Source organism: Salmo salar, chromosome ssa20 (genome assembly GCF_905237065.1).
Source record: "Salmo salar chromosome ssa20, Ssal_v3.1, whole genome shotgun sequence".
Lineage (NCBI taxonomy): Eukaryota > Metazoa > Chordata > Actinopteri > Salmoniformes > Salmonidae > Salmo > Salmo salar.
Genome location: NC_059461.1, coordinates 48,109,838 through 48,123,862, shown reverse-complemented (window position 1 = coordinate 48,123,862; position 14,025 = coordinate 48,109,838). Strand labels below are relative to the sequence as shown.

The 14,025-nt window shown below is 47.3% G+C and overlaps 3 protein-coding genes across 3 annotated transcripts in view; 2 read left to right on the top strand and 1 right to left on the bottom strand.

Moving 5' to 3' along the window:
* LOC123729176 (signal-induced proliferation-associated 1-like protein 3) overlaps window positions 1-414 on the bottom strand; it is a 99,646-nt gene extending 99,232 nt beyond the window's left edge. The window contains exon 1 of the mRNA XM_045703378.1: window positions 246-414. The gene's annotated coding sequence lies outside the window, so the exon portion shown is untranslated. The remainder of the gene's footprint in view (window positions 1-245) is intronic.
* A 125-nt stretch (window positions 415-539) lies between these two features.
* LOC123729234 (WD repeat-containing protein 87) lies at window positions 540-7,512 on the top strand. Its single transcript, XM_045703517.1, has 8 exons — window positions 540-1,085; window positions 1,473-2,167; window positions 2,348-2,605; window positions 2,759-4,271; window positions 4,410-5,253; window positions 5,403-5,521; window positions 5,675-5,725; window positions 6,586-7,512. Exons 2-8 carry the CDS (start codon window positions 1,871-1,873, stop codon window positions 7,389-7,391), a joined length of 3,888 nt encoding a protein of 1,295 aa, XP_045559473.1. The 5' UTR covers window positions 540-1,085; window positions 1,473-1,870; the 3' UTR covers window positions 7,392-7,512.
* Window positions 7,513-7,958: 446 nt separating this feature from the next.
* LOC123729233 (mitogen-activated protein kinase kinase kinase 10) overlaps window positions 7,959-14,025 on the top strand; it is a 35,911-nt gene continuing 29,844 nt past the window's right edge. Inside the window, exon 1 of the mRNA XM_045703516.1 lies at window positions 7,959-11,092. Within this exon, the coding sequence (XP_045559472.1) occupies window positions 10,102-11,092 (991 nt within the window). The 5' untranslated portion in view covers window positions 7,959-10,101. The remainder of the gene's footprint in view (window positions 11,093-14,025) is intronic.

The following is a 14,025-nucleotide window of genomic DNA, read 5'->3' as shown; positions in this document are numbered from 1 at the left end:
CTGTATAATATACGTCTAGGTGAGACGTATATCCACTACATGTTTAGATAGGTGCAACAACGATTCAAAAATACCTAGTAGTATGCAAGCGGTTGACTGCAGGCTTGTGAAGTTAGCTCGCGATGACCAGTTGCAAGTAACGTTACTGGGTAATGCTAGCTAGTTGACTTGCCACTTTAATGTTGTTGAGGACCCTAACTATTACCAAAACTACTTTTTAAATACTACTTGGGAGTGTTTCTTACCTATCGACGTTCGACGAACTTATATCCCTTTAGAAAACCCCGTCTCCTAGGAGAAACATTCATTGACCAACAGTCTACAGCTTGTTTCTATCCCCGCTCACGACGTTGCCAGGAATGCTCTCCCGGAGTCGGATCACAGAAGCCAGCCGAAACCACCGTGCTGCGCTAGCCCTCGATCTCACGCCGCACTGCGCCTGTGCGAGCATGCTTGTTGTAGTACCGATAGTAATTTATGAAGAAGGGCAGTATTCTACAACCATACATTCATTGCATTGAACATAGATATAGACGTGTAAGTATGGCCATTGCAAAAAAATGTGTTGCAATAATGTCTCGAAAAAAACAACAGCGCTATTCCGAAATACACAGTTACATTTTTGGAATATAAAAGTTGCTAGCTACATAGTGCATGTAAATTATTTTGCACCACGTTAATTGCCTATTTTGGGTTGTGGTCATAGAGTTGGAGCTAACTTATTAGTAAATAGCGCAACCTTGTGGTAGTGAATCGTAATCAAAGCATTTTTACACGTCAATACAAAACTGTGCATACAGTGTTTGATCATTTTCTTTCGGATGTTAATGAAAACATAAATCCCATCTGCGCCTTACATGCTGCTAGCCACTATGACGCAAAGGTCTCGTTTTACTACTAAACTGTATTACATTATTGCTACGTCATCAAAGTCGTTCCAGAATAAATATATATAAGGCCAGTTTTTCAAGGAAAGAAAATAATGTAGTCTAAGTGAAAAGGGGATAAGGTGTAACATGACGTCAATGAGAAGGATAGTTCCGGAATGGAAATATTTTCTTCCGCAGCTGAAACAAACTATAAAGGTATGGTATAACTTTGTGGCGCAGCGGTCTAAGGCAGTGCTTGAGGCGTCACTACAGACACCCTGGTTCAATTCTAGGCTGTGTCACAACCGGCCGTGATTGGGAGTCCCATAGGCCCGTCGTCCTGGTTTGGACGGTGTAGATGAGAATGTGTTCTTAACTGACTTGCCTAGTTAAATAAAATGCTTTGACATTTTGTCGTTTATCATACCTGAATAGTTCTGACGTCATAGGAATTATTTTACTATTCCATAAGAAACGAATTCGAACTCCCATTCTTCTTCATCATCTTAATTCAAATCTAATTTATGATCATGATCTCATTATCATCATCATCATAATCATCGTCATTACAAGAGCTTGACCATTTCCCATTCATATTTATAGGAAGTGAGTGGTCCTGATGAAGATGAGGTGGAGGAAGAGACAGCCCTGTGTCTGGATGCCACTCCCACAATGCAGTTCCGATACTCGTGTGCACAGAACTACTTACAGTGCCTCACCACCAACTCAAGCCTCAGTGGCACTGTGGTGGTGGGCTTCCAATGGGGACACACCATGACGTCACATCGGGTGAAAATGGGGCATTAAATAGGGATTTACAGATGTAAATTAAAAGACAATACTGTGTATAATAAAAAGTTATGCTATACAATAACATGTATATTCATCCTGTTAGGCCAAGCCAATTCGTTCCAGGGTGGTATGCCATTGCATGATGCTCAAATAGAATTAGCAAAAACCTCAAAACTGCAAATCCATGAACCCTTACCTCCCTCTGTCAGATGGAGGTGTGGACAGAGAACCTGCGAGGGGATCTAAAGCACAACCTGAGCCTGCCACTGGACAGGGGCTACCGGGTGGAGCACCTGGTCTCTGTGCCCAGCCAGCGGGTCTTCGTTGGGGCCTGCGATGACCTCTCTCTGCGCGTGTTCTCTGACCCAACGCAGGGCATGGCGGTCCTGTACCGGGCCAATTGCCTGGGCTCTGTGCTCTGTATGCACTACTGCAAGGAGACAGAGGAGCTGCTGACTGGCAGCATGGGCATCATCACCTTCTGGGGCTTCTGGACTAATCTGCAGGTGGGTGGGATGTTCAAACATCCTTGATAGGAAGCACTACAGCCTTCTTGTTTTTTAAGATGAAAAGCATTTTCTCTTCAACTTCTCTGACACATCCTGTTTTTTACTAAATTCCCGCACCTTGGTTGGAGTGATAAGTAGCGACCATATTGTTTTCCCTGACATCTGACCTCTGCGCAGACCCACCTGGGGATAATCAAGGTGCTGGACTGGCACTGCACTTCCTTGAGGAGGGACACTACCATTAGTGGCCTGGTGACGGAGAGACGAGCGTCCACGCTTTATGCGCTCTGCAACCGCGGCATCAAGAGCTTTGACTTTGTGGGGAAGAAAGAGTACAGGGCTCTCAGGGGCCACGGTCAGGGTACTCTGCGCTGTGTGTCGCCTGACTGGGTGCAGAGGTACCTCTATACGGGCGACATGATTGGGTTTGTACAGGTATGAAGGGAAGAGAATAAAGAGGAGCTAAAAAAAAAATGTCAACCATGTCTTATGCAGAAAGGATTCCGTACTGTATGTTCCTAAAGAGTAAACGTTCTGAAATAAACTGAGACGCTTGGATTGTGTGTCATCAATCTCCTCTCTCTTCAGGTGTGGAGCTGGGATACTAGGAGCCTGCTGCAGGAGTTCAGGGCCCACGCCCGCTCCGTATCCACAGTTCTCATGAGGCCCAGCACCCACACGCTGCTCACCTCCTCCCCGGACGGCTGGGTGAAGGAGTGGAGCTGTAGTGGGGACCTCCTCCTCAAGCTCTTCCTGGATGACCCTGGGGGGGTACGCAACCTGTGGCCGCTGGGCGAGCACCGCATCCTGTGCCACTCCCCTTCGTCATTCTCCATCTGGAGGCTCCAGAACCTGTACAGGCTGTTTAATGACCCAGGCTGTGGGATGCAGCTCCTGAGGCGGGTCGAGAGCAGTCCGGGACAGGCACAGCTCCTGGCTGTGTCGCAGGATAGTATCGCCAGACTGATCTCTCCCGTCAGCGGGGAGTTGCTACTTCTCTCCTGGCCCTTCCTCCTCCTGGACCAGGCTCTGGGGTTTGCCTACAACCCTGGTCGGAAGGAGTTGTTTGTGGCCAGTGGTAGTCCAGAGGTCCTGGTGCTAGACATGGCTTTGTGCCCTTGCACAGCTAAGCGGATCATCCGGACCTCTAGGGACCAGGACCTGGATGACAGCGTGATGTGCCTGGAGGCGGTGATGGTGGGTGGGGCGGACTTGGCCAGAGTCAGCCCCCTACCCTGCCTGGTGTTCAGTGGCCACCGCAACGGGAAGCTCCAGCTGCTCTCCCCCCACCGACTGGGCTGCCCCGCCAGGAAGGCCCATGATGGTGCTATCTTACAGATGAGCAGCCTGGCCGGGCCCAGGCCTCAGCTCTGCTGCTACGGCTCAGACAAGCAGTTCAGCATATGGGAGGTAGAGATGGGGGAAGTCCATGTGGAGGTCGCACCTCTGGCCAGGGTGAGTTGCTCCTTTGACCTGGTTCTCTCCCGACTCCTCTCTGGTCAGATATTTGCTGTTTCCCCCAACTATAGTCTTCTCTTCTTCTCCTTGCCTAGCGGAGGGTGTTTGTGGATGGAGAGGAACCCCCCGACCTCCATCTCTTGCCTGGATTACTGCGCTGCTCTGGGGTTGGTGGTGGTGTCGGGACCTGGGGGCACTTTGGAAGTGTGGGAGACTCGGGGGGTGCAGTTGGCCGAGATACGCCTGGGTATGCCGGTTAGTCAGTTGTGCTTCGCTAACACCCGCGGGGACCTTCTGGCCTGCTTTGGAGGCACCATCTGCATCATCTCCGGCCTGCGCTACCTGCCTGCCAGGCTGCTGCAGCAGGTACTGGACCTGGCCCCCGCGGATGACATCCTGGAGGATCCCATCCCGTTTCTACCTCGCTCCCAGAGCTGCTATGATATTTATTTGGTGCCACGGATGTTCCTGAAGCCTGGGCAGGCCACGCCAGAGTTGAATGAGACCCCAGCGGTACTTGATGTTGTGAGGCCAGAAAGTACAGGATGTAAGAATGTACTGGACGTGCTGAACAGGGACAGGAAGAAGAACTCTCTGATGATTCGGGCACCAACTTCACCAATTGTAAAAAGCGATCAGCCAGGTGAGTGGATCAGCCTCACTTGTTATGTTAAGCAAAGTGACCACACTTAAAGTATTAGGGTGTAATTACATGTTTTATAAAATAGTCAAGTTTACATGTTATAAATGATAGTTAAAGCAATCATTTCCTTTCTCACAGGTTCCTGGTCTTGTGCTCTCCGATTGGTTAAAACTTTGGAGGAAGAATTGAATCTGGAGGACGAGCCAATGGAAGGGTCAGGAGACTGGGACAAGTCTCAAACACCATTCGAGCCTCTCCCCCAAGACACACTTCTTCTGGACTGGCCCGTGGCTCCAGATGGCTTCCTCCCCAACTCAGTGCTGCGTAACTGGAATCTGAAGCAGGAGCCACCCAAGGCAGTTTTTCCAAAGGAGGCCAAAGCCCTTTGCAGACCATTGTCACAGTCAGAGGATGAACCAGAGCACTCATCAGTAGTCACCGTCATCCTTGCTAAGGCCAAAGAAGCAAGACTCAACAAACCAATCCCCATGCCTAAGCTGTTTGACACCCCAACCGAGTATCAGTCCCCACCCGAAGATGATGGAAATGAGCTTCTGAAGCATATCTCCGAGAGCATATGGCTGGTCTCCAGACCTGATGTGGATTTGGTGGAGGTCATGAAATCCCTGATGTTGACCATGGAGGGTATGGACAGTGATGTCTATGAAAACTGCACAGAGGCCCTGCTCAGCATGTTCCAGACCTACGACATCCCACCGGAGATCATAAATAACCTCACCTTCTGCCTCCTAAAACATATCCAGAAGGGGAACCCCCACTGGAAACGCCTGGAGGCCATGAAGAACTTAGATCAGCTAGATCACTTCCAGGACAAACACCTGTACTTGCTGGCGGAGATTCTCCTAGACCCAGCAATGGACCTGCGGGAGATGGCCAAGTACATCCTGAACCGGGTCTACGGCATTGACAACAAGACCAGCCTGCTGAATAGAATGCAGGCCAAAGAAGACGTACCCAAGATGTGAGTAGTGCTCAAATCATTGGAACTGAGGGTGGTTGACCTTTCCATAAAAAAATCTGTTACAAATCAACCACTATTGTTAGCAGGTCTGATTTGTGTTTATTATTTGTTTCTTTATTTCCCCTCACAACTCCTTCTCACAACCACAGGCTCTATAAACATCTAGAAAGAAAACTGTCTGATGATCTGGAGCACAAAAAATCTACAGATGCTCCCGCCAAACCCGTCGGCGGAAGGCTGTCCAGGCCATATGTACACAGGGACTCCAGTACGGTTTGCTTTGTTTCCCAGAGTAGTGTCATTTTGAAACTACACATTTGGGTTATACTCTCTTTCAATTCATTTCAATACAGGAAATGTATTTGACATGCAATTTGAATTAAAACCCCCACCCCCTCCCTTTTCTCCTCTCTCTTCTCAGGGCCCTTGGAGTGCACAGCAAAGGACAACGGCACTCCAAGCTCAGAGCAAGGTACAATTTGTGGATCTATACGGCCCAATATGACTGTCATGACCAGTACATTTGTTTAATTGCATATCTAATTGTCAACATGTTGCTTCCAGTACACAATGGCAATGTTCATAATTTTACATGATGGCTTAGTACAGTTAAAACAATATAGGGATCCCCATAAGCGCTCCTTCCTGGGGTCCAAACACATTAAGGCACTTACATTACATTAAGGCACTTACATTACTAACATATATTATTTTCAAACTTTTTCCTCAATATGCTATGAAAGCAAATAGATCATGTGTTGACATTATGTGATCATTGGATATACTTGATATTGTGAATTCCAATCTGTAAAAACAACCTAGCATTGATGCCAGTCTGTTTTGGGTCTTTTTGCTATGTGTATTACCAGCGAATGAGCAGTCCCTTTCAAAGTAGTGACTGACTGGTTCCCAAGCATCATTGGTCCTTCTCTTCTTGTACCCAGGGCGCTTAGCTACCACTCTCATCCCTCAGTACCCAATCAGGCCTCTGCTCTCCAGGGCATTACTGCTGGTGCTTATTAATCAGGCAGCGTCTGCCGATGGAAAACTTTTGATTTTAATCAGGGGGAGGCAAATGCTGATTTTCTGCCCTAATTAGTAATCGTGGTGTTTCATGGAGAGGAACCCTGGAAGTCTTTCGATGTGATGGTTCATTGGTGATGGTGTGGCAGACATAATTAATCAAATAATAGTTTATTTTTGTATATGATTTAATATATTATTTTTTAGCTTAATCATTATCAGTCTCTCCCATATTTCTCCCTTTCCTTTCGCTCTCCTCTCTTTTTTATATTTTACTGTCTATTTCTGTCTCTCACTCTCTGTAAACAGATCACATGCGCACTCCTGACCTCCCTCTCATTAGGTCCCTTGGGTGTAACCATGAATCTTCTATCCTGAAAGAGGAGCCGGGACTCAGCCCACCAGGGGACGACTTCATGCGCCCCCACCGCTCACCAAAGAAATTCCGCAAATTCTCTCTGTCCACAGCCAAGTGGGACAGCATTGTGAAGATCCCGGAGGAAGGGCACGTACAGGTATATGACCCCACCATCATAGAACTCTACAAGAAATCCAAGCCCCATAAGCAGTTGTGCAGCCAGCTCCCCACCACCAAGGCCCACAGTGACTCTTGGGTGAACTCAATGGGGGTGAGCAAGGAGGCTAGTCTGGTGCAATTTCCAGACAGCCCACAACACTTCAGGCTGAAGCCCGTCAAGGGTAAGGGAGACCCCAACTGGAGGGAAAGCCTGTACAAGCTTGTATCCCAATATGGCTTCCGCTCCCCAAGGGCCAGACTGACCACTCTTGGCCCTCTGGATGTCCCAGGGGCTGCCCAGCGCAACTGCTGCAACCTGTCCCCTTTTCAGACCAGGAAGGCCAGCCAGGTGTCCCTGGGCCAGAGGGTGGTGCAGAAGATCCAGTTAAGGGAGTCGTCGTTTGAGAGGCCCCCCTCCCAGTTCCACCATGGGCTGCCCCTGCCCTGGCAGCTCAACAGCCACACCATGGACCCCTCTGGAGAAAGCATGTATGGGAGGCTGGAGGTGGACTGGGTGAGGGAGCCAATGGAGCCACAGATTGGGAAGATGCAGAAAGTGAAGCTGCCCCCGATAATGTCTAGGTGTCATCCATCCTAATCACCAGGGGGCAGTGTGGGGCTAAGGTTTCATTTAGGCAGTGTTGTATTGTCTCCAGATATCTGCTTGATAAACATCCCCCAAATTGTGATGAAATTCTAATGCATTAAGCTTGTTGTTGTAAGTTGCAATAAAATATATCTGTATACTTTCCTAGAGAGTATGTTGTGTGATAATTGGACACACACACACACATGCATGCTCTCTCACACAAACACATGTGCACATGGCAAACGCAGGCTACACAATTTTATACACACACCATTAAAAAATATTTCATTCAACTGATCCACAAAGCATCAGCCTAATGACCTAGGCTACTTCACAATGACCAGTATAGGCTGCTTATTGTACAGCAATGCCTTGACTTTAAAGGCTACCCATACAAATAAAAGTCTAACAGATAGATAGAATATTTTAAAACCCTATTTTGTCATAATCAAATTGAAGCAAAAGTTAATTTGTTCATCCAAGCTATGTACAAATTATGACATATTAAGGGATATGTGGACGTAGGCTACTCAAGAAACTACACTACCCAGAATACAACGGCGTATTCCACCCACTCCAGCCGGTGTATTTGGATACAAAGTCAGCCTAGATACTGACAGCTGCGTCTAGAAATGGCAAGTCCTTTGGAGAAAAAAGCTATTTGATTGTGAAGGACAACTGGCCACCCGACTGACCCAGATGAGTAAGGACTCCAAGACTATTCATTTTGTGGAATTGGATAATGGAATCTGATGGTGGATATTTGGATGCGATCACACGCCCATGCGACAATGTCAATGGATGTTGTGATGCACAGGGTCCAGGCTTTTTTTCCCGTAAATATTTGAATATTTAATATTTGGTTTATTTGAACCAGAAGACAATATGCAATATACACATAAAGACTGGATTATAATTCTATTTTGCACTAAAAGGGAGGATTAGGCTTTTATTAGGCCTGTTACATTATTATTATTATTATTAATGCCTCGAAGATGGTGCATCTGTCTATCATAGCCAAAGAAAACACGTTACCGTAGAGGATTAATCGCCTTATTTGAATCACGTCAACTCGGATCAGAGACACACAACTATTTGCAATTGGAATTACAGCGTGATGCCTTCACAAAACCCATCATTAATTGTTATGGTAGGCTATTTCGTTCTCTAACCTAGCGTGTGAAGGTTTCGAAAAGCACTGAAACATATTCCGTAGAGCCAGCAGGTGCGGGATCTTTGATCACAAATAAATGAAACGTGCAACATCGTATCCATATAAGTAGACAAGGCTTTTTTTTGCCTGTGGTTACAAATGTATCAGATGTTTTGAATGAGCATCGTCTTATATCCTACAACATAAAGGTTAGATAATAATGGCAAAAACAGACCGTGCTGTACCGATGGTGTCTGTGTCTCTGGACTCGCGCGGTCGCGTATGCTCACTGTATAGCGTTTATTGAAACATTACCGTGCGCAGAACTTAGGCCGGACAATGTAACAATACAAACGATCAATCATTGATGTGCGCTGACTACAAAGATGCTAAATGTTCAGGCACTCAATTGTCTTTGCCTGACTGCTGTCCGCCGTAATTCCCCGTCTAAAAATGAACGAGCATGCTATTTAAGGACATTCAACTGGCTTATACGTTTATCGATGTAGACCTACATGATCTAGAAGAGGCAGCATCAAAGTAGGGAAATATTTCAATCGATTATTTCAACAAAATACGAGGTCAAGACAAATTGCTGTAATTCATCGCTGTCAAAAAGCCCAATGACCGTGTAATAACGAGATGTCAGTAATAACGAGATGTCGGACATGCGATATTCTTCTGCCCTGTGCTTGTTTGGAAATAACAACGATCCTTGCTCAGAGGATGTTAAACTACGCAGATTACACTATTTACAATCAATTGGTCAACAAATAGCCTATTTAGATGTGCGATCTCCTTTAGTTGTCGTGTAGCTTCCTCGCTGCCTTTGGCCTCTTATAATCTTCAAGGAGAGGAGCTAGCCTCTTTAAATCGCTGAGTCAGGATCTGTTCTCAGTGAGGCGACATGAAGTGCAGCGTTGGCTATGTCTTATTACTCATTAGGGCAAAAATGTAAGGAACTAAAAATGGTAAGACGCCATAATAAACTCAACTTTTGTGGCCCACTCAGACCATCCGGCGCTTGCTGAATCTTGAGAGGGAGACAGTAAACACAATCAGTAGTCTAATATGAAATAGCAATAGATGCTCAGGGATACCCTAGTTGTAAAAGCAGTGTGGGACGTTACAGAGACAGTGTTCTGATCCTGAGCATGCTCTCCTGAGCAGCGCAAAGCTATCCCATCCACAAGGACCTCATCTCACAGTACTGAAGAGGGTCTACTTTGGGATTTTCCCAGGCCAGCCTTGACTCTCTGGTAGCTTTCTAGACCATACCATTGAAGAATAAACAGTAGCCTCTCTCAGGGATGGCCATGGTTCTGCCCTGATCGCTTTTTTCCTTTAGAAACACACCCCATAGAGAACCTGTTATAGGAATACATGCTAAATACACACTGCATTATACATGGTAATACAGGCTGCTACACACACATGATTGGTGACAGGAACTGGAACTACCCCAGTAAACGGGGACAGTGATGGGACAGTGGAGCTTTGGTCTGCCTGTCCACTGATCTGTCTCTCCTCTGGTTAAGAGGCCTGGATTCAGCTGATGGGCCCTGCATGGATTTTGTGCGTGAGTTGACAGAGGGCAGGCCCACACCGCTGACCAGCAGCCGAGCAGCAATGGACCCATATGCCAGAGCGAGCAGCACAGCAGCCCCCCTGCCCTGCACCAGCTGTGGGGGCTGCTGCGACCCTCCTCCCCCTGGCCTCATGCTAGTTGGTCCCCTTGGCCCCCCTTATGGCCCCCCTCTTTCCTCCATGCCCCCACATATGACCCCTGCTCCCCCGGTGTGTTCTGCTACAGCTGTCCAGGCTGAGAATGGAAGCAGCTGGAACTCCTCCTCTGGTTCTCCAGACTCCCACCCTGGCAGCACTACCACCTCCAACCCCTACTGGATGGCCGTGTTTGACTACGAGGCCACGGCAGACGAGGAGCTGACCCTGCGGCGCGGGGACCTCCTTGAGGTCCTCTCCAAGGACTCCAAAGTGTCCGGGGATGAGGGCTGGTGGACGGGCAAGATCCAGGACAAGGTGGGCATCTTCCCATGCAACTACGTTACTCGGAGGGACGCCGGCAGCTACCCGCAGCTAGCCCCAGGAGGGCTGGTGGCGGGTGGGGTGCCTGAGGGGTGCCCCCTGGAGATCGACTTCACGGAGCTGGTGCTGGAGGAGGTGATCGGGGCGGGGGGGTTTGGGAAGGTGTACAGGGGGATGTGGCAAGGGGAGGAGGTGGCAGTTAAAGCTGCCAGGCAGGACCCTGACGAGGACATTAGCGCCACAGCTGAAAGCGTACGACAAGAGGCCAGGCTTTTCTGGATGCTCAGACACCCCAACATCATCAACCTGATAGGGGTGTGCTTGCGAGAGCCCAACCTCTGCCTGGTGATGGAGTACGCCCGCGGGGGGGCCCTGAACAGAGCCCTAGCTGGGAAGAAGGTACCCCCCAGGGTGCTGGTGAACTGGGCCGTGCAGATCGCCACAGGGATGGACTACCTGCACAATCAGACCTTTGTACCTGTTATACACAGAGACCTCAAGTCTAGCAACAGTGAGTATGCCAACACTCGCCTCCCACTCCACTCATACCACAGTGTGTCTGCTGCCATCTCAATGATTTCATTTCTGACCCATTCGCTCCAAATGAGTCCTTTCCTATTTCATGTAAAATATAAAACATTTGGGGTCAAATCACACTCAGAATGGGAATACGTTCATTCTTTCCTTTGGTTTATTTGCATGTTGAATCAGCCATGCATACACATTTGATTGCCATATTGGTCGTAGACGGACTGTATTCATGCCTGTTTTAGTCCCAGTCTCCAGTTAAGGGCAGTATAGTATACGAAATCCATTTAACAGAGGATGGATGAGTGGACACTTACAGAATATACAGTACTGTACGTACTGTTAACCCTTGTCTTGATGGGTTCATTTAAGTGTTGTGTGGATGAAATTAAATAGAAGTTTTCTGTTTGACACAGACAGTTGAGTTGAGAATGACAGGGTAAGATCAGCCCTGGAGAGCTGGCTCTCTCTGCCATCTTTCCCTTGTCATTTCTCCCCTGCTCCTCCGATCCTCTCCTCTCATCCTCCTCTTTCTACCACCCCTCCTCAAGGAGAGCAGTTCTGCTCTGCAGCTCGCCAAGCTATTTTTGGTCCTTTGTGCTACTTGCTGTTTAAAGACGCAGTTGCAGATGTTGGTGTATGGGGGGGGGGTATACACGCTGTGTGTGTTGCTTTCTGTGTGTGTGTCTGTGTGTGTGTGTGTCTGTGTGTCTGTGTGTGTGTGTCTGTGTGTCTGTGTGTGTGTTGGACGTGAGCATGGGGGATGGGGTGTAGAGATACGAGTTGAGGGTACAGGATGCTGAGTACAGGGCTTTTTGAAGGAGAGAGACAGAGCGATCTGGAGTAGCTGTAGTTTAAAGACACCCTGCTCACAGATCTTACAACATGTTCCTAATCGCTCACTGGTTTGTGAAGCTGTGATGTAGTGAGAGCCGCCATATCAAAAGCCGCCTCTCCCTCAGAAACTGTAACGATAGGGATCAGATTGGACGGTGAAGCCTTGACAACAACGCAGAACTTACTTCATGACACTGGGCTGCGTTGAGTCACCCAGCTGTCAGCCTCTCTACACAAATGTCAATTCCTTCACTTATAATTCTTCCGTGTGAAAAGATGATGTCAAAGGAGTGTCTCAATCTGTCAAGCCGTCTCCTTCCTCTATGGATGACGCGTCCCATTGGAAACAATAAAGCATTCAAGTATGTGATCAGACGATGACATAAAGATGAATGTTTACATTACCCCGGTGAAGCCCGGAGGGTGGGAGAGAGAGAGATGAAGAGAGAGGAGAAAGCAAAGGAAGAGAGAGAAGGAAGCAAAAGAGATGGTGAGAGAGGAAAGGTGACAAAGATGAGGGAGGAAAGAGAGGGACAGAGAGGGAGAAGAAAGACAGAGAAATAGAAGGTGAGAGAGATTGGGGAGGTAGAAGGAGAGGGATAGAGAGCGAAGGGGATAAACAGTGGTTCGTCTTAGTTTAGGGTTACACCTCAGCTCATTGTCCAAGTGTACAGGTCTCAGATATCCTCTTCAAACCGCCGCCCGTTTGGCATCACTGCGGTTCACGGAGAAGCTTTAGACCCCGCAGCTTCTTCTCTGTTTCTTCCCCACCACCCTCGCTGGCCTGCCAACCTCTCCTCTAAACACTCACCAAATTTGTAGTGTGTGTGTGTGTGTATGCGTGTGTGTGTTTCTGCCTTTCTCTCTGTGTTGTTGTTTGCCAGGCTGAGGCTAGAGTAGTGAGACTGACTGTCTAACCGGGATAATCTGATTACGGTGACCTCTTTAGAGTGATGTGACAGCGGTGTTTGTGGGTTGGCAGGTCTCTGTCCCGTGTTCCATTTAGCCGTACCTGTCACACTGATCCAGAATCAGCCAACTCTCTCAGTGGTGCCCAATCCTCCTTGGGCCATATTATTTAGCAGCAAAATCAAAATAAAACTGAATATAATTGTTATTACAGTTTTATAAGCACATATACTAGGCTGACTCAGAGAAGCCCTAAGAATATGGTCACGCGATCACGTCATTAACAACACATTTCTCAAAAACATGGCCCTAGTTGATAGCCATTCAATTAAAAACCTTATTGATCAGGTGATTCGATCAAGTTGAAATCCAACCTGCCCTAGATAAGGGGTGTTCAGAAAGAGGTCTTGAAAACTCTACCCTGTGATGGCTAACGTGTACATTATATGGACATGACTCAGCATAAGGTAACAAAATACTTTACCACTGATCACCTGTCTACTGTAACCCACATAGAAACAGAATCTACAGTTGAAGTCGAAAGTTTACATACACTTAGGTTGGAGTCATTAAAACTCAATTTTCATCAACTCCACAAATTTCTTGCTAACAAACTATAGTTTGGCAAGTCGGTTAGAACATCTACTTTGTGCATGACACAAGTAATTTTTCCAACAATTGTTTACAGACAGATTATTTCACTTATAATTCACTGTATCACAATTCCAGTGGGTCAGAAGTTTACATACACTAAATTTACTGTGCCTTTGAACAGCTTGGAAAATTCCAGAAAACGATGTCATGACTTTAGAAGCTTCTGATAGGCTAATTGACATCATTTGAGTCAATTGGAGGTGTACCTGTGGATGTATTTCAAGGCCTACCTTCAAACTCAGTGCCTCTTTGCTTGACATCATGGGAAAATAAAAAGATCTCAGCCAAGACCTCAGAAAAAAGTTGTAGACCTCCACAGGTCTGGTTAATCCTTGGGAGCGATTTTCAAACGCCTGAAGGTACCACGTTCATCTGTACGAACAATAGTACGCGAGTATAAACACCATGGGACCACGCAGCCGTCATACCGCTTAGGAAGGAGACACGTTCTGTCTCCTAGAGATGAATGTACTTTGGTGCGAAAAGTACAAATCAATCCCAGAACAACAGCAAAGG